At 35.1% G+C, this 23177-nt stretch overlaps 3 protein-coding genes across 6 annotated transcripts; 1 reads left to right on the plus strand and 2 right to left on the minus strand.

Annotated features, from left to right (window-relative positions):
- Nucleotides 1–2704: 2704 nt before the first annotated feature.
- On the plus strand, nucleotides 2705–7806 carry LOC147551716 (uncharacterized). 4 transcript variants are annotated; one of them, XM_086666670.1, is made up of 11 exons: nucleotides 2705–4099; nucleotides 4186–4309; nucleotides 4588–4657; nucleotides 4933–5010; nucleotides 5195–5314; nucleotides 5413–6245; nucleotides 6365–6464; nucleotides 6559–6618; nucleotides 6689–6775; nucleotides 6987–7115; nucleotides 7307–7806. In XM_086666670.1, exons 2-11 carry the CDS (start codon nucleotides 4224–4226, stop codon nucleotides 7613–7615), a joined length of 1872 nt encoding a protein of 623 aa, XP_086522796.1. In that variant the 5' UTR covers nucleotides 2705–4099; nucleotides 4186–4223; the 3' UTR covers nucleotides 7616–7806. The 4 variants fall into 4 exon arrangements, with proteins under 4 accessions (XP_086522796.1, XP_086522797.1, XP_086522798.1 ...); XM_086666671.1 differs by having other exon boundaries at nucleotides 3327–4095; XM_086666672.1 differs by lacking the exon at nucleotides 4588–4657 and having other exon boundaries at nucleotides 3328–4099.
- Nucleotides 7807–8572: 766 nt separating this feature from the next.
- On the minus strand, nucleotides 8573–9625 carry LOC147551717 (STS14 protein-like). The gene has a single exon (XM_086670388.1). It carries the CDS (start codon nucleotides 9309–9311, stop codon nucleotides 8709–8711), a length of 603 nt encoding a protein of 200 aa, XP_086526514.1. The 5' UTR covers nucleotides 9312–9625; the 3' UTR covers nucleotides 8573–8708.
- Nucleotides 9626–14941: 5316 nt separating this feature from the next.
- LOC147551718 (uncharacterized) lies at nucleotides 14942–15736 on the minus strand. Its single transcript, XM_086670032.1, has one exon. The coding sequence runs from the start codon at nucleotides 15665–15667 to the stop codon at nucleotides 15170–15172; it is 498 nt and encodes a 165-aa protein (XP_086526158.1). The 5' UTR covers nucleotides 15668–15736; the 3' UTR covers nucleotides 14942–15169.
- Nucleotides 15737–23177: the final 7441 nt, after the last annotated feature.

The raw sequence follows: 23177 nt of genomic DNA on the forward strand, positions 1-23177 counted from the left end.
TTTCTATAATTGAACAACATAAAGCATTTTTAAATTTACTTTTGTTAACGAATTGCTACCGAAGGCAATATAATCAAAACAATTGTAGGTCATGAAGGTGCAATCCGTTCAAAAAAAACATTGATGCAGTAATAATATATCGTTTCAACAGATAGAACAACAATAATTAAATTATTTCTTAGTAAATTATAATTAGGCCGAGCAAAAATCAAAGTAACAAATATTATCTAAGAAGTGGTGAAATTTTTAAGTCAAGCTTTAGATGAAGAGCACTTCCTTTACTTTTTCTGTAGGTAGGTTATTGGTTTTTGTCTTAGTGGCTATAGGCGCTTCGCCTTTTTACTCAGGCTCTCCCTTAACTTCCCGTGCTCTCCTGGCCTCAGCAAGTCCGAGACACTCGGAATGGTCTAATCGGTGCTGGACTCGAACAACACAGACTCAGACCAGTACAAATACGCTTTGAGAGTCACCTTTATATGAACCAGATGTAGGAATAAGACAAAAAAGTATAATGAAGTAAGCTCATATACATGCCATATAAGCTAGTGAGATCTAAACGATAAAACACTAACTTAGCTGGGTCCTAACAGGGTAAAAAGAAGTCATGTTTTAATTAATGGGTTGAAGTATGGGTGGTGGAGGAAGATGCGATTTGGAAATCCATATGATTGGCTTTGACTAACTTGTTGTTGGAGACGTTGGCCGGCCCTTCCTTTTTACCTGTCTCTTCTTTGGTTTCTACACCTTTATATAATATTCTATTCTATTCGATTCCCACAAAATCCTCAATTTCCACTCCCTTCCAATTTCACTTCTAACAAACACTCCCTGGATTTTGTTTTACGCATCTCTCTCTCTAACCCAATATATTATTTTCACAAACACTCCCTGGATTTTGTTTTACCCATCTCTCTCTAACCCCAATTTATTATTTTCTTGTATTCCTGACCAATCCAAACACAAATCGAGATCCTAAGATTTCTCACTCTTGTTTTCTCTTCCCCCTTTTTAAAAAAAAAAAATCTTAATATAACCTTTTTTATAACATTAATTTCAATTTTTTGTTTTATTCTCAAGACTTCAAATTATTTAATTGAAAGAGAAAAAGTTAACATTAAAATATTTAAAATATTCCACATTTTACAAGCTAGCATACTAATAAATTTCTATCACCCCAGACACATATATGCAATCAACACTATGACTCTGTAACATTGATTTTTGGCCCTAATGGCTATATTTTGTATTACATCCCCTATATATATCATTCTCAAATCTTTCCGAAGATTTTTCTGGAAAAAGTTCAATTAAATATTGTAAGTGTTATTTGGCCCCAGTATACATTGTAAATAGTAAATGTTAATCCTATCGTTTTGCACATGTTCGTGAGAGTTCAAAATTTGTAAACTTGACGAGTGAGGTTCATATAAAAATTTAGGACAAATTAAAATCTAAAAACCATCCCACATGTCCATAGACATTGAAATAAATTTATGTTTATAGGTTACAATTTCCATGAGAGTATTTAATGGAATCAAAATCACAAGCATGTCTGTCAGTGTAATTGGAAAAACTGTTTCTCTTTTTCTCAATTGCTGGAAATGATATTGGGAGCTTCCCATCTTGGATATCCAAACAATATAGGTCCAAAAAGAAGAAGGAAAAATAGAAGTTCCAAACTTTTATTTATTTATGGGAATATGAACTTGAGAAAGAAATTGTTCTTGGGACTACATAATTTGCTAGACGAACCTTCTTGATTATTGATTTATTGTCCTTGTCTTGTTTTGAGTAATTATGTCAATTTTGTCTTTCAAATTTACTTATTTTATTATGCAACCCGACAATTTTGACTTGTGAGGTAGATATAATGAGTTTATGATTAATTGATTAACAATTATTGTGGTTTTTATGATTTATTTCCGTATTGTGATCTTTTTCTTTTCTTATTCTCATTTCTATTCTTACTATTTAATAATTTCTTATCTTTTAGGGAAATTTAGTTAAAACTCTGTACCTGCAAGGCTTGGGCCCATATGTCTAGAGTCTAGACAATATCGTTAACTTATAAGACTCGAGGCGTCAACCCTGCAGTAAACAATGCAAATAACCGTGTAAAACCTTATAATATATACATTTCATTCACATACTTTATATATAAGTGGTATAAATACAAAAAGGAGAAAAATAAAGAGAATGCTTATCTTGACAGTGGTCAATAAGGGTTCCTCCAAATATTCTATTGTAAAATAATTTTTTAGTATTTAAACTAATAAAATATCTTCTTCATTGTTAATTAGTGTTTTAACCAATACTTTCTTTGATTCTTGTTAATTTCCTTCTTTATTTTAAGTTCATCATTCTATATATTTTTTCTTTGAATTGTCAGCGTGTCTGAAACCTTTGATCTCTAAGATAGAAGACTAAACTTCTTGTCACTTTAACCTAGGGTTCTTGCCATTATGCATATTTCAATTACTTTAATTCTTTGTTTATAGTTTATTTTTGTTGGGCCACAACATAAAAAACAGTTGATGAATAATAAGCAACAAAAGGGACAATATTTTAGTCCCACCACCATCCATATATTGCAAACAGAAAAGAGAAGAAAGGATTCTGTAATATACACTCATGTGCTAAGAAGAAAAGGTATTTGGTGTTTACTGCAAGTATATAATAAAGAAAGAAAGCTCTTTCTCTCTCCACATTTATCTCTCTGTCTAATTTTGTTGATGCAGAAGAAAAGCTCTTTCTCTCTCTACATTTTTGATTTTTTCTTCCTCTCTCTCTCACTCTTTCCCATTTGACATTGCTGGAGAAAAGAAGCTTTATTGAGCATTCCTGTATTAGGACAAAAAAGGGTGTCCCAAAAAGAGCCCTACCACCACACTCACAAATTGTTGTTTTGTTGGACAATTAGGGCATCTCCAATTTTCTCAAACAATGGCTTATTGAAAAGATCAAATAGTTTCTTTGTAGAAAGTCATAGGCACCCTCCCCCTTTGAAAGGCATCCAATGTTTACTTTTCTCATCTTTCAGCCCTTTTTACCTTTATTTGGTTTCTTTCCTCTTAACTCTTCTTTTTATCAACTAATCTCTTTATTACATTCTTCCTCAAACCCCACCTAATCACATCTACTTGATCTCCTATATGATATACTCCTATAATTGTTTTTTACACTCAAACCTAACACCTTACATATCAATACTCTTCTGCACCATTAGTACCATGGTAGGGTAAGTAATTGGCCGACTTTCGTCGTTCTATTACAAACTTAATAAGTATACTCTCACTATATTAATATATCATTATGTTGTTGTATCTTGTGGGGTAGATTAAAAGAGAACATTATCACGTTTTACAATATCTTGAAAACCTTTATGGTTATATGAGGAAAAAAGTTACATTGTTGAAGGAGTTATCAAAGCCCAATGATCGGTTGTGAGACTAATGTCCTATTACTATATTGATAGGTAACCGAGGGTCTTAAAATTTAACTAAAAATTAGATGGAGGGTTGTTTTGGGAAATAATGGATCTTGAGTAGTTAAGTTAAAGAAGGTGAAGAGTAGAGGAAAGTTGAACAACCATCATTGTTTAGTCCTCAAGTCTCAATCAGAGATATACTTTTGTCTTTCCTCTGTTTTTGTCACTTAATAAGAATTGTGGGTATAGAACTTTGACATTCAAGTTTTAGTCCTACGTGCTTGCTTTGCTTTTCCTCCATTAAAGATCTTCAAAGAATTGATTTTCCCATCTTTTAATGCCACAAAAGCCATTAACAAAAAGCTTGAAAGTTCATATTTTTGTAGAGAGAGAGAATCAAGAAAGAGAGAGAGAGAGAAGTCAAGATCTTCCTACTTTTGAGCAACTTAATTAGTTGGCAAGTAAACATTTCAACTGTTTTTTCTGCTAGAACCTCTGTTCTAAAGTGAGTGATATTTCTCTATGTTGAAGAAGGAGTTTCTTCCTAGCTAGGTTTACTGTAATGTACACTGCTAATAACAGATTTGAAGTCAAATTAGGAATAACTAAGAAACCCATTCTGTAATTTGATCAGTGGGTTTGGTTCTTATTTTCAACACCAGTTCTGGGTAGGTCAGTTCTCTCTCTCTCTCTCTCTCTCTCTCTCTAGTCTATGCTTGTTAAGGAATTGGTTTTGATGGACTGCTGAACTTTTTCAGGCAAAAATGAAAATGGGGTATGAAAGAGTTTTGGGAGTATGATACAGGAAATGAAGAGGCATGCTTATGCTTTAAAGCCATCAGAATTCATGGGTGAATCTTCAAAACACAAACTCTCTTCAAGGTAACTATTTTCTCAAATCATTCTTTTCATATTTTTCTCTCCACTTTGTTCAATTTACATTTTCTGTATCTCTAGTTAATTAATGTGGATTTTGAATGAAATTTAGATTACCCATTATGGCTTTAATCAATTTCAGTAAAAGAAGAACTTTTATGATTTTATATTTTTGAAGGACCAAATTTGAATTATAATTTGGGGTTTTAGGGAAAAGAGAACTGTAAGAAAATTTCTACTACTTGTTAGAATGGTAACTCATATTTGTCCTATTTGTGTATTAGTTATCCTGATAAGAGAGATCAAGAACATAAATTTGATATTTCCTCAAAAGCTGAGAATTCTACAAATTTGGTAAGATTTTTATCCTTATCTTTCAATTATTTGGCCTAGATTAGGGTTCTTCTCAACGTTTTTTCGCGCAATGTTGTTTAACTACTTTCTTGGTTTTTTCGGTTTAAGCTTTGAAACCTTGACCATTATGTAAATGTTTTACGTTGCAAAGTTGCAGCCATTTCTGTTGTTCATTTATGAGTTTATCGATGAACAGAATTTCGATTTTAGAGACAAATACGTAAGGATAGAACAAAATTTTCATAAGGGTTGATAATGGATTTACTTGTTGGTAGGATATGGAAAAGGTGAACGGCGTCTCGAAAAGTAAAAGATCACTTAACTCCAATCATGAGATTTCTTTAAAGGAAGAGGCAAGTAACTAAATAGTACGTTTCGGATAATATTCTCTAGTCGGAAGAACAATGCCTTTGGGGTTACTCGGATTCCTTCTCGACGAAATTTTCTACTTCACATTTTTCATATTCGGTTTAGTAAGGTCTCAATCTTTTTTCTCTTTACAACTTGGATTGAAAGGTTTCCTATTTATTTATGCAGATTCGACATCTTGAGAAACGTTTACAAGATCAATTCGTAGTTCGTAGTGATCTAGAACAGGCAGTGGGATCTAGGTCTTTCTCTCATATTACTCGCGACATTGAAAACTCAAAACTGAAAGTAAGTCTTTCACTGTTTTGCTCTCATTTTAACGGATTAAGGGCTTATTATCGCCTCTAAACAAAACGTAAACTAACAACAATTTTGTCTGGTCTCAGCCTTCCACTGAACTGATCAAAGAGATTGCAGTTCTTGAGTTGGAAGTTGCCCATTTAGAACAATATCTTTTGTCATTGTATAGAAAAGCATTCGGCCAAAGAATTTCTTCTATATGTCAATCTAGCACGGACGAATCATCAAAGTCACCTCCGATAACCGAGAAGAAGATTTTGTTTGAAGATAACAGATTACATGGCGAAACCAGAGAACACTCAGTATTTCATTTTACCGATAAATTGGTGCCTCAAGATTCAGATGTCACACCCCAGAAAGAACCTAGAACCACTATGACCGCCGAGATGCTTTTGGATTCGGGTATTCACCGCTGCCATTCTTCACTATCTCAACACTCAACATTTTCAAATAGAATCCCCATCGAAAGTGTTGCTCGAGCTATTCAATCATTTCATTCTCAACCTTTGTCTTTCATGGAAAGTGATATCCAACATATGGTAGGTTTGGCAGAAAACCTCGATACTTGTATCCCCGATTATGAACCTGAGACACCAAACAAGATTTCTGAAGACATGATCAAGTCCATATCATCAATATATTGCAAGCTCTGTGACCCACCTTTGAAGAATCACGATCTCTCCTATTCACCAACTTCATTTACATCGCCCGTGAGCGAAATTTCTCCACGAGATCAATATAATATATGGAGTCCTCGACATAAGAAAGACTCGTCCTTTGATGCACAATCAGATAATCCTTTCCAAATGGACGGGTTAAAGGATTTCAGTGAAACTTATAGCACAATGGTAGAAGTTCCATCGATTTCTCGGGACAATCAGATGCTGAGCTCTATCGATCACATGTTACAAAATTTTAGGTGAGTTTAGGTTTTTAGGCACCAGGAAATTCATTAAAATTAATTTTTCTATGAAGCTTCAAAATCTTGGCAAATAATTGTAGTTTTTCACAACTCTTGATAAGCTTAGAATCTTGCAGGTCACTAGTTTGTAAACTGGAAAAGCTTGATGTGAAAAAGATGAAGCATGAGGAGAAACTTGCTTTCTGGATCAACATACACAATGCATTGGTTATGCATGTATAACTATCAATCGACACTCTTTGTTATATTAGTCTATTACTAACTCTTTTTCGTCGTTATATAATTTCTTATCTATCTTTTATTTTTGTAGGCATTTTTGGCTTATGGGATACCACAAAATAGTATCAAAAGAGTGTCATTATTCCTCAAGGTAAATTACGTTCGTAATATGACATAATTCTGTACGGAGTCTTTATTTACCGAGTCATATCACATTTCAGGTTGCCTATAATGTGGGTGGTCAGATGATAAATGTAGATACAATTCAGAGTTCTATTCTAAGATGTCGCACGCCTCGCCCTGGACAGGTGATCTATAGCACCCATATTCTTCTTAGCTAAGGAAAGTAAACAAAGTGTAACAATGGTGAGGAAAGGATAGTATTACTAAGAACAGAAAAAGGATGGGATTTCCCTTCTTTCTTCAACATTGTTACACTCTGTTTACATCCCTTGCACCACACGGTAAAAAATGAATATTCCGTTATGTTAATCTTATAAATCTTTCTTTTATATGTAGTGGTTTCGGACCTTATTTTCTACAAGGACAAAACTCAAAAGCTCTGATAATCGGCAAGGATACGCAATTGAGCATCCTGAACCATTGTTATACTTTGCACTTTGTACGGGGAGCTACTCCGATCCTGTGGTACATTTCTTTCCTTCTATTAGTTTTTATTTCCTTTTCGATGTCGATATATAAACTTAGACACTTGTTGCGTTAAAGTAACGCAAGAAAACCCTCATGATTCTCCATAAATTGCTCATATACAGCAAGAACTAAGGAACCTTCTCAAATTGATGCCTTTTATGATGAGATTATATATTGTTTTATCATAGGTAAGGAATTATACATCGAAGAGAGTAATGCAGGAACTTGATACTGCGAAAGAAGAATATATACGGGCTACATTGGCGTTCGATGAACACAAAGAACATAAAATTCGTTTGCCTAAGATTGTAGAATCATTTGCAAAGGATTCATGTTTGTCACCAATTGGGGTGGTGGAGATGATTAAACAATTAATGCCTGAGGTATATTTGAAGACGATATCGGGAGGCAACGAGGGAAAATCACGAAAGAGCATTGAGTGGGTTCCTCATATATTTGCTTTTCGGTATTTGATATCAAAAGAGCTCATCAAATGATATTATTTTATACTCATAAAAATAGTTGCATTTTGTTTGTCTTGGAGATTTGTAGGTTTTGAATATCATTTCTCCTCCCTTTTCCTTGACAATTTTTCTGTACAAAAGGAGAAAATGGAGCATAAGATTTGTATTATATAGTCCTTAAGTTTGTATTATCCAATGAAAGGTAAGGCTTTCTTTCTGGGTCATTAACAAGTATTATATAGTACTTGTTTAGTTGTTTTCCAAGTTCTAAGTAGTTTCTTTCATTATTATGTAATGGGAGAATTTCAGTAAACTCATTATCAAAAGTCGGGGGTTTCAGTAATTCTCCTTTTTCTTAATTAGTTTAGGTCTGAAGGTTTTATTTGGGTGCGTCTGTAGGTGCCCCACCTTACTCTTGGCCTATTTCTCTCTAGGCACTCCGTACTTTTTACTCTTTTTTTCGTTGGCACCCCGAGTCCCCAACCACTCCCTGATCTTTTCTCCATCCTCTTCCATTTTCACCTCGATTATTTTTTCAAAATCTTTAGATTTCTTCGTGTGTTTTAAGGGTATCATCTATAGTTCGTTCAATGAAGAAAGAGACAATAACCCAATCCTTTGGAGAAGAGCCTTGTATTCCCATGCTTTTTCATAATATTTTCGTAGTTAGGCGCAGATCAACCATTTGACTTACATATGGCAGTTGGTTTCTATTTGAAAGCCACAATCCCTAAATCCACTTAACTTAATGATCTTCATAATATTCTCATTTGGACTATTTGTTTGCATTGTCATCTTGATCAAGTCACATGCTTTTCCATGCTCAGAGACTCTGTTAGCTATAACAATACTCCACGACTTGTACTTAGCGAATCTACATACACACTGTTTTTCTTACTCAGCGCTCGCCCCACTAACAATTAGTTGCCTAGGGCGCAATTCTAGGTTAAAAAACAAAAAAAGAAAACAACAATGTACAACATATATAAATTTTTAAAGAACTTAAATTAAGTTTATTGACGAAAAGAAAAAAGAGCTAGGGATAAACATTTAGCCATGATACTCCATTACAAAAACACCAACAAATGGATCATGATCATCAACATTTTTCTCTCCATGTCTCTAGCTAGTAGGGTTTCTCACCCATAACATTACCTGGTGGATTATACATACATATAGTAAGAGTAGAATCTTCTTTTTGACATCTAACTTGTGAGCACCCAATCTCCAATGTATTATTCCACACCACCTGTTTGTACACCCCACATGTACTATGATTGGGTGCACAACTATTAGTTGTGTAGTTATAGTACTTCTTATTCTGCACCCATAGATCTACTGCTTCAGTTGGTGTTACCTTCAATCCACTTCCCCACATTTGGTTCATCCCATATTTACCTAACTTCATGTCAGCAAATTCACATTTTTTATTGTCTCTTTGGAATCTCACTAACTTATTTGTATCCTTTTCCAACTCCAAGCTCCATTTTAATGGACTAACTCCAACTTCACCCCTTGCTTTGTTATGAAGCAGTAGAAATTGGTCGGCGGGGTTTGGTTTCGTCTGGTTAACAAGAATCATCAGGTGACTTGAACGATCTGGTGCAAGAACCAGAGGACTGGATGAACCGGGTTGACCGGGAACTCTAGCGAGGATCATTGTGGTGGACATAGTTAGAGCAACCATGACCACCAAGATGTTCATAGAATTCAAAGAGAAAATACCCATGTCTTGGAAAATTAAGATATAGTTGATTATTAGAGGAGTGTTATTTATATAGGGAGGAAATAGAGATGTGCACAGGGATTAAGGGTTGATTTGTGAATATAATATTGAGAGAGTCGGTGAAGTGGAGTTTCCTAGACATTATGCACGTGATTATGTTGACAATTTGTAATTGAGAATGTCAATTCACACGTGAAGTGGACTGGGAAGAATAGAAACATTGATGTGGGTAAAATTTTCCATGAACAAATACCAAGGGCTTGAAGGAGGATAATCTGTACCAGATTTAGCTGGATGGTTGAATCTGATTGTTGGATTTTAGACAGTAAAGAACTGTTCTTTTCTACATTTCTTCTCTTTTTGTCAAATTCTGTTTGGAAGACTAAAATTTGAGCTAATTTTGAATTGATTGAATGATTTATAGTGTAATTAGACTCGGAAAAATAGAAAAAAACAATTAACACCTAAAATCTGACTCGAAATAGTTATGGATCATATGGTGTTGCACATATGGAGCCGGCAAGAACCAAAAACAACAATAGATCACGTGAACCAAAAAGGAGGAACTTCAAGTCTCTAAAATATTTAATTTCTCTTTCTTCAATCCGAGTTCTCTTTTGTTTTCTATATTTTATCTATCTAATTGTCATTTTAGCTAGTGTAGTTATCGGCCATCATCAATATGAAAAGGCACAAATAAAACAATGGTCAAACTTGGACATATTTTTTCTCACACACGTTTTTTTTTTTTTGGGAATGATAAAACCTATTCGGGCACAATGTTAATGGTATATATAAAGAGAGAATGAGAAAAATAAACGGAAAACAAAGGGGGGGGGGGGGGGGGGGGGGTAATAGCATACAAGAAGATGACTAATATATCTATTGCTTTGATATCTTTTCACAGCCTAAATAAATTGACCAATTTCTATTCGTCTATACAAGTTAGGAGTACTAGGGCAAGTTATGGAAGCTTCTTTGCACTCCAAGAATCTCACTTTTCTTATGGAAAACTGTCCAACAACTCTTTACCCAATGGCCACAACTAAACTATCATCTAAATTCATGAACATAGAAGTTAGGTCTAGTGTTCTGTTTAATGGTGTCAAGGGCCAAGGGGACAATTGGACTCGCCTCCTCTTCCAACGTCAATTCTCCAAAGTTGTATTCTATACTCTTCCAATCACACTTAGGATAGAAACTCTTGGAAGAGAAACCTTCATATAATTCATGAAAATTAGATGTGAAGCTCTATTTCAAAATCAGACCCCCTTTTGTGATCAATTGCACAGAAAGAAATTAGACTTTGGTCTCTCTACCCACATTGTAACTAGAAGTTCTCCCAATCTAAATGTATCACAGAGCACCATCAACAATCATTGGACTCCACCTCCACCAAACTTGATTAAATGCAATTTTGATCTTTTCTTCTCCAAGGTTAACGAAGAGGCTGCAATAGGAATGATATTTCATGATTCCGCATCTCATTGTATTGCAGGGAAATCTGCCCTTATCAGATGCAGAACAAAAGATGAAGGGGAAACTCTGGTTGCTTATCATGGCCAGAAAAACTTTAACTTCCAGACTTCGTAAAAAATAGATGAGGTTCAACTTTACTTCTCAGTTTATTTTGCTCGATTTGTTGTATGTTTATATTGTTCGAGTTGATCTACTTAGTATTAATGGTCTTGCATTTTAATTTTTAAAACTCGATGATTTGGGTATTGGTTTTATCAAAGAGATCAAAAAAAAAAACTACTCCTTCCGTCTCATATTAAGAGTCTCACTTTGGAACTCCAACTTTTTTCATATATTTTGTTCTTCCATTTGTATCCTTATTTGTTGTAGAAAAAAGTCTAAAATTCAAGAGAGTCTCATTTTTTCACCTCACTGAGCATCTCCAATGCAAGACTCAATCTTAAAATCTTAAGTGCCACCTAGGACTTTAGAGTTTTTTTTGAGAAAAAACCTCTCCAATGCAAAACTCAATTGAGATCTTAAGTTGATGTGGAAGCATTAAGTTTTAAGATGTCTCGACTAGAAACTCTATTTTTGAGATCTCTTTTGAGAGTCTTAAGTGTCCTAGTCATCAAATTTAATTTTTGAACCAATAGAAAGCTTTTCTTTCTCAACCACTTTTTCCTATTAAATGTATGTATGACATTTGTATCTATTAGAGTTTTTTAGAGTGTTGCATTGGAGAAGGACTTGAATTAGAGACACTCAAGTTAGCCACATAAGAAAGAGAATCTCAATTGAGACTCAACACATAAGCCAAATAGAGTTTTTTTTAAGTTTTGCATTGGAGATGCTCTAAACATTAAAGTGCTTTTATTGCAAAAACTAATTCCAACAAATTATAGTTGACTCAAAGTAAGGGCATTGTGGAAAGTAGATGAATTTTATATAATAAAAAAAGAAATGAGACTCTTAATATGAGACATATATAAAAGGAAAGTGACACTCTTAATATGAGACAGAAGGAGTATATTATTTGTTGGAGATTTGTGATGAACTCTTTGTTTCTACTGTGAACATTTTAGTAGGTGAGTTTGTCCATACTAAAAAAGAAATCATGATTTGTTTAGAATGTGTCGTCGAATTGGAAGGGTAGATGAAGGTTTAGGATTAGATGATATTTTGTTTTAGTGAACGGTTAGAAAACATAGGTGATTGAACTTTGAAAGAAATGCTAATGAACTTTAAAATTTGGTAGTGACATTGAACTTGAAATGATATATATACATATATAGGTCCGTTTTGTCTTCAGTAGTTTTCAAAAGGGTTAACTACATTTTGGGCTTTTGGCCTCTAATTTGTTACCAACTCGCCGTATTCGCCCCTTTAGGTGTCCGATAGTTCGATGTGATCTGCAAGGGCCGAAAAATTTCAACTTTTCCCAGAAATACTCTTGTGGGTCAAAATGAAATTAATTCTCAAAAACTAGAAAAACCTTAAAGCCACCTCATCTCTCCATCTCTATCCTCCATTACATCACCACTCTCCTCTAATTCATCACCTTTCTCATCCACTTCATCTCTCTCGCCACCTCATCATCTTCTTTGACGAAGATCGCAGGCAGGTCAAATTTTTTGGCGACCTTCAAACTTCTTTTAAAAAAATCCTTCTTCTTATTTATCTTCTTCCCTATCTCTCTATTATTCTTCTATCTTTTTCTCTCTGTTCTCACTCTCTCCCTCTTCGAGGAAAGGGGGATCCCTTTTCGCCGGCTAGATGTCTGAAACCCAGACCTCAGAAGTCCGGAAAAATCCAAATCTTAGAAGTCTGGGAAAACCCAGATCTCGAAGGTTCGAAAAACCCAAATCCAGACGATTCTTCAAGGTCTAGTTTTTCGGACCTTAAACGTCTGCATTTTCACATCTCCGACGAAGGGGGGGAAATGAAAGTAGAGAGAGTGGGCAAAGATAGAAAGAGAGAAAAGTGAAGAAGAGAAAAAAAAAGACGAAGAAGAAGAAAGAGGGAAGAAGGAAGAAGAGAGAAAAAGAACCGTAAATTTTTTTGAAAGTCGCTTGAAAATTTGACTGGCCGACGACTTTCTTCGGAAAAGACGATAAGGTGGCAAGAGAGATGGAGTAGAAGAAATAAGTGATGAAATTGAGGAAAGAGGGCGAGATGAGGTGGCTTTATGGTTTTTAAAAATTTTGAGAATTAATTTCATTTTGGTCCTTAAGGGTACTTCCGGAAAATGTTCAATTTATTTTTGCCTTAGAGGTCAAATCAAATTTTCCGACACTTACAAGGACTAACACAACGAATTGGTCGCAAATTAAGGACCAAAGCAAAATTAATCCTTTTCAAAACCAAAAGCCAAGGCAAACATGTTTGGGTTAATTGATTTTACAGTCGCAGTCTAGCCGAACAACTTCAATTCAGCCAAAAACTAATTAGTTTGGTTTGGTTGACCATTACTCGTTCCTAAATTACCAATATATATTACACGTTATCTAGTACTCTATATCTTTTCAGTTGTAATTTTTCGTGAAAGGTCCAAAACATGATCCCTAATACCACTATAAGTCCAATATTAACACAACATAGAAAATTCGAATGACCCCTACCTTATGACCAATTTTCCGTGTAGCCCCTACTTTATCAAAAATAACCAGATGAACCTCTTTTTCCGTTACCATTAAATGTTTGTTAACTCTCTCCTCCATCTCATCACCTCTCTCTGCCACGTCATCTCTCTCGCCACCTGATCATCTTCTACGATAAGGTCATCGGCTGGTCAAAATTTCCGACGACCTTCATACTTTAATTTTTTATATGTTTAAAGGTCGCTGACCGGAAAAATTTTCGGTCAACGACCTTCGCGGGAGAAGAGAGAGGTGAGGTGGAGAGAGATAATTTTATTTTTTTAAAGTATGAAGGTCGCTGGAAATTTTAACCGACCGACGACCTTATCGAAGAAGATGATGAGGTGGTGAAAGAGATGATGTGGCAGAGAGAGGTAATGAGATGGAGGAGAGAGAGTTATCAGACATTTAACGGTAACGGAAAAAAGGACCCATCTGGGTATTTTTGATAAAGTAGGGGGCTACGTGAGAAGCTGGTCATAAAGTAGGTGGTATTTGGAAAATAACCCTTTTAGATTCTTCTAGTTGATCGACCATGAGATGTTGAGTAAACATCTTGTGGTTGATCGACCACGAAATTCTTCTGCTCGGCTCGTGTCGTTGGACCAAGAGACTTTCGAGGAAGGTTACTTAGGAACTCTTTTAAGGGTTTTAAGCGAAACCAAGGGTTTCTTATAAGTCTTTTCTCTCCGCTCGAACAATGAGAATTAAGATAGAGTGGGAGGAAGTTAATGTTTCAAAGAGAGATATATAAATAACAAAGAGTTCGAAGAAGAGAGAGAAAGATACACTCAGTCCTTGAAATGGTAAATCCCAACCATTAGAGACAAAAATGTTATAGCAAATCTTAGTCATTTGGGAGGAGAGGGAAAGATACACTCCTCCTTTATTATATAGATCGTCTTATTCCGGCTTAAGTAATTTTAAAAAAAGTTAATTACTTTTTGGCCCAAATATGTGACCAACTCGCAGTTTTAGTCTCTTAGTGTCATCCGGTTTGATTTGGCCCACAAGGGCCGAAAAAGTTTCAACTTTTTCCGGAAGTATCATTAGAGGTCAAAATGTAATCAATTCTCAAAAACTGTAAAAACCTCAAAGCCACCTCATCTCTCCATCTCTCCTCCATTTCATCACTTCTCTCCTTCACTTCATCTTTCTCTCCACATCTTCTCCAATGAAGGTTGTTGGCCGGCCAAATTTTACGATGACCTCCATAACTACTATTTCTTTTCTCTCTTCTCACTCTATTTTTATTTTCTCAGAGACAAATGGGAGAGCCCTTGGCCTGAGGTCTTGAAACCCAAACCTCGAAATTCAAACCTTTGTTTGGATCTGGAGTCCTATTCAGACGAACGTCTGAGTTTTCACATCTCTGTCGAAGGGGCGAAATGAGAGTAGAGAGAAAGTGCGCCGAGATATGAGAAAGAGAAAAGTGAAGAAGAGAGAACATGCTGGCGGGGTCAGAAATGAATAGAAATAAGAAAAATGTTTTGTTTTTCTGAAAATTTTGACAAAATTCATAATTTTCCCTTAAAATTTTGTACTAACCCAATTTTTTTTCGTGTTTCTCTAACCAGTCTGTTCAAATATTCTGAGTACATTTTTCGATCAGCTTGTTAATATTATTACCCAGTAAGGGTGAACTTGTAATGATAAGAAGCCCAAAAAGGCCCATAAAAACATAATAAAAGAAAAGTAACATCTCTACAAAATCTAACGGATCAAAACTTCACAGTATCTACAACTTCCACTATGTATATCCCTTTATTCCGGAATCGCCCCCAACACAGACGTAAAATTACGTCCTCTACCACCCCTCTTCCTTTTCTCCACTACTAATGCATTATCTACCACCTTTTTTTCCGGTCTGGGTTTTCTCTCAGTTGTAGTAAAAGTAACCGGAGACACTTGTTTCCGATTACTTCCGGCACCACCACCACCATAACCACTCTTCATAAGAGCAGAATTTGCTTTAACAGCTAATGCTGCCATTTCTTCAGGTTGAAGTGGGTATCTTAATTTACTCAATGACAAAGCAAAATAAAGATGACCAATTTGAAGTTCTTGATTATCATCAATGGCTGATAACTGATCATTAAATTCCATCTCATCTGAATTACATATAAAACAATCCTGTTTATTTATCTTTTGAAGTACATTTGACACTTTGATTGGGTATGAATACTCAACTAACTTTCCATCTTCAAGTATCAGTTTTGCTGTCGGAATTGATGTTATTTCACAAGATGTACAAATACCCATCTTTAATTTCTTCTGGGTATTTTCTTTTTAGAGAGAGAAAGTGAGATAGATAGAGAGTTTGATGAGGGATGGATGATAAAACAGGGGAGGAGATTGGATTGTATTTATAAGAGAAACTTGGATTAAATGTTATTACTATTATTATTATTTTTGAGTACAGCCTGGCAAAGGAAACATTACAGGTTGTGTTGTTTCTATTACTCTCATTTGGAATCATCCATGCTTTTGTTCATAATTACTAAACCAGGACTAGGTTCTAATTTGTAGGGACCTTCTTTTCATTGCTCTGGGCCATGGAGTAGCAACAAGAGGACTGGTTGGCTCTCATCACTAAAAATGGCCTCAATTGTAAGTATAATTTCAACATGAATTTCAAGAGAATAGTGAGGTGTTGTTAGCTATTTTTTATCGCCGTCTTATTCTAGTTTGTTTGAATTTTAATTATACAACTTAAATAACGAAAATCAACCTAAACTATTCAATCAGACGAATCAAATATTACAATTTAAACAGAAATAGACTTATATTTTTCCGTTTAGATATCGTATTTATGAAATAAACAAAATACAACTTAAATCCCCTTTTTGAAGCTTACACTACTTTAGAGAGTCACTTATACTTAATAACAAGATGTTTAAATTGAATGAAACTGCATATCTATTTTGACGAATAACATTACCATACGGAAGTTACTAAAGATTGGACAAATCTTTACATGAAAGATACTATAAGAGAAATGTAATATCAGAACCAATCTCTAATTATCGTCTGTAATGCTTAATAAATTAAGTGTTCAGAAACTTGATCCCACACAAATACATAAACACGGCATCATTTAATAATGGGGACTACCAATGTGATGAAATCTATAGACATATAGGACAAGAAATAATAAAAAGTTCTGTTTGAGTTGCCTAACTAACATGGCTTTTTATCCAACACCAACATCTAATAACTGATGTTCAAGGGAGCATGTATGACCAGTAATCTTTATGTACTTGTGGTAGGTAATGTAATTAAGACAGGATCTGAGGGCTAGAAATTCAGAAAAAAACAGAAAGAGAAGTAAATGACGTGGAAATAAGGGATTTTGATTCAGAGAGTGGGGATTGTTTAGTAGTAGTGCATGCGATACACGCGGCGGACATGTACAGAGTATAATATAACCCACCAACCATCCGACAGGGGCACCGAGGCTCATACGCACTGTCTTACATCTGCATTCTTCATTATGGGTGTCATGTTGGAAGGAAAGGTCTTGCCCCCCTCTTACCATGCTAGAGATCCATTCAATTGTAAGGCGCATTGTGGTTTTAACATTGTTTACTTGTACACACCTAGGTGGACTTTGTTTCTTAGTTGGTTTCAACCTCAAATTTGAAATGATTGTATCGCTTGTTTTGGTAATTTTGTATAAATTTACTTTAAGATTTTAAAACAACTCTGAATTTGAGAAAAAATATATATTTCAAAGTCTGAATTGATTAAAGAAGTAAACATATGGAAGTATTCAAACTATACTTAAGTAACGCATTATTTGTTTTAGATTAGATTAAAAAAAACAAGACTATCATGAACTTCATGAGGTTACATCAATCCTACAGTATAATAATGACGAAAGGATATCGTTCTTATTAAGTTTTACTCTCTTCTGCTTAAATGACTATTTTCTAATTGTTGGTCATCATTTGAGAATTTCATTAACAAATAAAACCCTGTTTATTACAATTTGGAAGTCCAACACTTGCGAGGAATTTGTGAAAACGACCTTAACAACCTAACATTGATTTTTTGACTTTACAATGACATTTCATGAAGCTTTATATGGTGGGGTTTATATGAGGTTTTATTCATGATTCTCATGACAATGTTTTGTGTTGTGGGGTAAAAGTGTTAGTTCTTAGAAATTCTCTTTCAACGTGACAAATTAGATTGGGGAACTATCCATTAGTGTCACGAGATCACTCCAATTAGTTCCAATCAGACAAACGCATCAATCATATTTTGCTTTGTGATTAATGTTGGTTTCAAACAAGGATTAAGAGAAGAGAGGACGTCAAGAAGACGAAAAGAAAGAAGAAATCGCCTTCTCTCAACAAATTCACTCCGTTGGACTCACCAACTCTCCATATTTCCATTGAATGCTGAGCTAGATGTGCATTACTCTGAATTCCAAGAGGTCAAGAATTTGATTCACGAGGGTTGGTTACATTACCCTTCTGTAAAAAAAAAAAAAAAAATATGTTTATTCATTGTGCCTTGACTGGAAAGGTCTTGTCATGGACTTTAAGAGTCTTGTTATGACATTTAAGGGTATTGTTGTGGCCTTTAAAAGTCAAGAATATGCGTTGTGATAGTACAGTGTTCTCTATATCATCATGATGTATTTTAAATTTGTATTCATGTGTAATCAAAGTAGTTTAAGATGTTTGGATTTTAGTCCTACAATTGAGGTAGTGATTTTTTTTTTTTCGAAAAAGATGTTAGATTATGTATTTAGTGATTACAACTTTACTGTATGTTACATGGATTGTGATGCGATCGTTCTGAATTCAACATGTTATACTAATGTAATGCATTGATCCATTCGGTGTTTGTCCCCAGGTACTTTTTAGACTCATGAATCTTCCCTTTTGATACCGACAACCTATTATTACATCTACCACCCAATCGGTAACCCTAAAATATTTAGCAAAAGAAAGTAAGGCATTTTGTGAAAAGATAATATCTTGACAAATAGGTTCATCTACAATCCTTCCTGTTGCCACAAAATGCAATATTTTAACTAATAGGTGGATAGTGGTAGTTGTAAAACATTAGAACTATTAGAAATCCAAACCTACATATATAAGAAACCATAATATCTATAATTGTACCAAAAAGTGTTTGGGGGGTGAAAATTGAAATGAATGAAGCTCACAATTTCCATGTGATTGGAAAAGGAATGTAGGGATGGGTACATATACCACAAAACAAAATCTTTTAGAATTATCAGCCCATGCACTTCGGTACAAGAAACACCCCGACCATTTTTCAGTTCATGTACCTAAAGAGAATTTTGGTAGATGTATGAATCTGTCTAAGATATTAGTACAATTCACAAATCATAACATGCCAAAGCTTGGACCATGGCCACTACTTCGTACGAGTAGGTGACGTAAGCAGATTTGGATTTTGGTAGTGATTTTTTTTCTTAACTCAGAATATAAAATTTAACTCGATCTTTAAACTGACTCGATCACTCGAATCACATTTCCAAATATTCATTTTTTGAAATTTTTTTGTTTTAAATTTATATTTCATCTAAGGAAAACGAGTTCGATTAAGACAATAAAAAAAATAAGACCTTCAATCAAGAAAGAACAAAAAACGCGTCAAATTTAGATAATAGAAAAAAAATGATCAAACACGACCTTAAATGGAAGGAGGACAAAGAGAGAAGGAAGTGAGAAACTAAAATTTGAGATTGATATTGAAACAGCATCTAACATGAGAGATGTACAATGATCTGTACTGTATGGGTTGACCCTCTTGTTGAGATTCTTGGTTGGGTGAGGAATTGAATTATTGTATGATAGCCTCTCTCCCTCTCCTCGTGCAACTTATCATTTGGTAATTAGATAGACGAGTTTTCCGGATGTTCACATGACTATGGGCTGGTGGAACTAGTCTATGTTTTTTAAGCCATTCTTCTATCGAAAAAAACTGTCACTATTTGATGGAAACAACTACTCATATTCTCATATTCCATGAGATGATGATTGTTGATTCTGTATTTTTTTTAATGAATTACCTTTTGCTTATTTATTCATTAGATTAGGTTCCGACCATAATTTGCAACTTGATTGTCTAATTGTTATTGTTTTCTCTATTGAGTTCACATGATTTTGAAGCAAATTTCCTCAACGAACCCCTAGTCCCTACTAGGGTGGGAATCGGGCGGTTTCGGGCTTTTTATTTTCGGGCTCGGGTGGGTTCGGACTCAAGGGTAAGCTACCCGATTGGGCTTTCGAGCACTTCGGGCCGGGTAAACAAGAGACTCTTTGAGCCCGCGGCCCGATTTTGCCCGAGAGCCCGATCGGGCTCTAACGAGCTCGGGCGGATCGGGCCGCGGGCTTTTTAAATAAAAAATAATTGAAAAAAAAATTTGATTAAAATAAGTTAAACTGATTTTCATCGACGATTCATCAACCTTTATTCATCATCCATCATTTACACACTACTCTATCAACATCAAAAAAGGAAAAGAAAAAACAAATTACATCATTTAAGATAAAAAAAAACAGAAACGAAAAAACAATATAAAACTTCCTATTATGTAACCATCTTATACATCAAAAGATTAGAGAATAGAGATGTAAAGCTTCCTTGATTTGATGTTATGGTTGCTCTGTATTGATTGGATCCTTTGTCATCTCAGAAAACTTCGATTCAGTTACACAATAAAGAGAGAGAGATTACGAGAAGCTTTGATTCGGTTACACAATAAAGAGAGAGTGAGAGATTCAGAGAGAGAAGAGAAGAATTTCTGACTGATAGAGATGCAGAGAAGAGAGAGATTCAGATAAAGAGAAGAGAGAGTGAGAGATAAAGATGCAGAGAAGAGAAGGGGGCGGTGGGGTTGTAAAGAGTTATTAAGGTTTGGGGTATATTTAAAGAGTTGGTTGTTAAGGTTTTGACTGATCCTGCGACTGAGGATTTATCCGTCGTTGGATCATGTACAAAGTCGCGGGTATGTAACGGGTGGACCAGGTAGGCTATATTGCGGCCAGACGGGTAGCAGGTTCCTTCGGGCGGGTGGTATGGGCCGGTACTCGGGTAAGACCTCCTACCCGAGACCGCCCACGCCCGCCCGAAATTTCAGGCCGGGTACGCCCGGCTCAGATTCCATTCGGATATTGGGTACTAACGGTCCGAGCGGATTGGACCAGATCTCGGGTTCCCGGACCGTTTTCCCACCCCTGGTCCCTACTCTATCATCCAGTTGACCTTCTAGTTGTTTTAAGGGTTCCCAAATGGCCCCCTACTTTATGACCAGCTTCCTGCATAGCCCACTATTTTATAAAAATATCCAGATAGCCCATTTTTTCGTTACCGTCACATGTCCGTTAATTTTTTTCTCTCTCCTCCATCTCACCACCTCTCTCTGCCACGCCATCCTTCTCGCCACCTCATCATCTTCTCTGATAAGGTCGTCGACCGGTCAAAATTTTCGGCGACTTTCAAACATAAAAAATCTCCCCTCTCTCTCTCTAAACACTCTGCCGAAGGGAAACCCCTTCGCCGGAGTGTCAGAGAGAGAAGAGATAAATTTTCTTTTTTTGATGTTTCAAGGTCGCCGTCCAGAGTTTCGACTTTTAAGTATGAAGGTCGCCGGAAATTTTGAAGACGACTTTATCGAAGGAGATGATGAGGTGGCGAGAGAGATGACATCAGGGACGTGGAAGAGGGGGTGCAACCGGTGCCGGCGCACCGGGCCCCTCTCCTAAGGGCCCCCCATTCAAGGAATTTTTTAAAGAGTGTTCTAAATATAATTTTCATCAGGAAAGAGGTTGCAGCTAAGTGGTTATACCTCTACACCCCACATTTGAGGTCTTTAGGTGGAATCTAACAAACTACAATTGTTGGTCATTTTTACTTGACGAAGTTTTTGATACTTTTTGGGCACCGAGTTATCTCTGGGCCAGAATATTAAGGATCCTGTTATATATTTTGACGGTTTTATATAATCTCAATGCACTCCTTGATTTTATCTTCTGTTGATAGACTAATTTGGTTGTCATTTACATTTTCTTTTGCTAAACTAGATGTAATAATGGACACATAAATACCTTTTGGATAATTGATATATGTATGTGGTGACATTTTTATATTTAAAACAATAACTTTATTCTTGAAAAAATTAATTATTATTTATTTGTAATTTTTCAGTTTGGGTAATATTAGAGGCCCTATTTATCTTTTCACACCGGGCCTCCTAAATATCGGGCACGCCCTTAGATAACATGCCAGAGAGGTGATGAGATGGAGGAGAGAGAAAAAAATTAATGGACATTTGACGGTAACGAAAAAAGAGGACCATCTGAATATTTTTGATAACTTAAGGGGCTACGCGGGAAGCTGGTCATAAAGTAGGGGGCCATTCATGTTTGACCTTTAGTTTTTGAAATTTTTGGTTCAAAGTCAATATTATCAAATGTCCAGATTTAACAAACAATAAATACTAAGTCTATCTTTTTTAATTTCTTATTTTTCCTAATGCAATTACAAAAAATGCATTACTGCTTATTGATTAGAGGTGGCATAGCTACATTTTCATGTAATTTAGTTTGTGTTGCATAGAAAACAAGTTTGTGTTGCGTAAAATACAAACATGTATTTACACATGTCTATACATCCACTAAACAATAAAATATTAGTGATGCAATTTTGTATTTCGCATAACGACAAATCAAAGATTAAAAAAATGGGCGTATTACCTACTCCTATTTTTTTTTAATTAAATTTGGGCTTTTAACTTATTATTTTTATTTATTTTGGCTGTCGCCCACGAACCATAGTTTTTCTCTATTATCTTGATTTTCTATTTCATCTTTTAATTTTTTTTGTTGTTGAAAGATTTCATCTTTTAACTTACCAATGACTATTAGAAAACAAAACCACATTAAAATTTAATAAGAGGCCAAACTAGAATTTAAAAATAAAATATGGAAGCTTTAAAGGGGTCTCCCGTAAGTGTTATTAGCGTCTCATTCTTTCCCAAACTCCCACTCAAATTTGTCTTGAAAGAGGCGCCTATAACACCTATAGGAGGCTTCTTTAAAACTACCCTTAAAATATGAGTTGAAGGAAACGATACCATAGAAAATGGCTAAACAAATTAGGAAAATGTTAGGAAACAGAAAAACCAAACAGACTTGAAGTGGAAGTTTTATGTGTAATGTCGTGATTCGTGCTTTCAGTGCTCTTGATCTACAAAACAATGAATAACGACAAACCACATAGTATTTCTGCCAAGAGTCTGCCTACCTTTTTTTTGTTCTCTATCATTACTCAACAAATATAGCCCAATCACTGGTTTATTGCTTATAATAAAAATGAAGATCATAGGTAATTTGTTGAAACACAAAAATGGTACATATAAAATTGATGTTTTAGAACAAATTTACAACTAATCAAGTTCGTAGCATACATAGAGTTAGACATAACTGTTCCACAATAAGAGTCGGTGCAAGAAGTTATATTCCTACTTCTTCAAATTGAAAACCAAAGATTGGGAAATGCTTACGGAGTTCAATCAAGTAAATTTTTAGGCTTAAAAGTAAATTTGTTTTTTCAGATCTGAAATCTGAATTGGATTCCAATTCAGATTCAGATGTTTGTTTTTTAATTTTAAAAAATCTGAAAAACTGGCTGAATTGGGTCAAGATCTGAATTGACTGAAAAAGAGCCCACATATTTCAGACTTCAAAACAAGTCTGAAATGGAAGCCCAACATTTGAAAATAAGC

The sequence above is a fragment of the Eschscholzia californica genome, unplaced genomic scaffold, assembly GCF_041429995.1.
Source record: "Eschscholzia californica isolate CP2 unplaced genomic scaffold, dmEscCali1.0.p SCAF_3, whole genome shotgun sequence".
Taxonomy (NCBI): domain Eukaryota; kingdom Viridiplantae; phylum Streptophyta; class Magnoliopsida; order Ranunculales; family Papaveraceae; genus Eschscholzia; species Eschscholzia californica.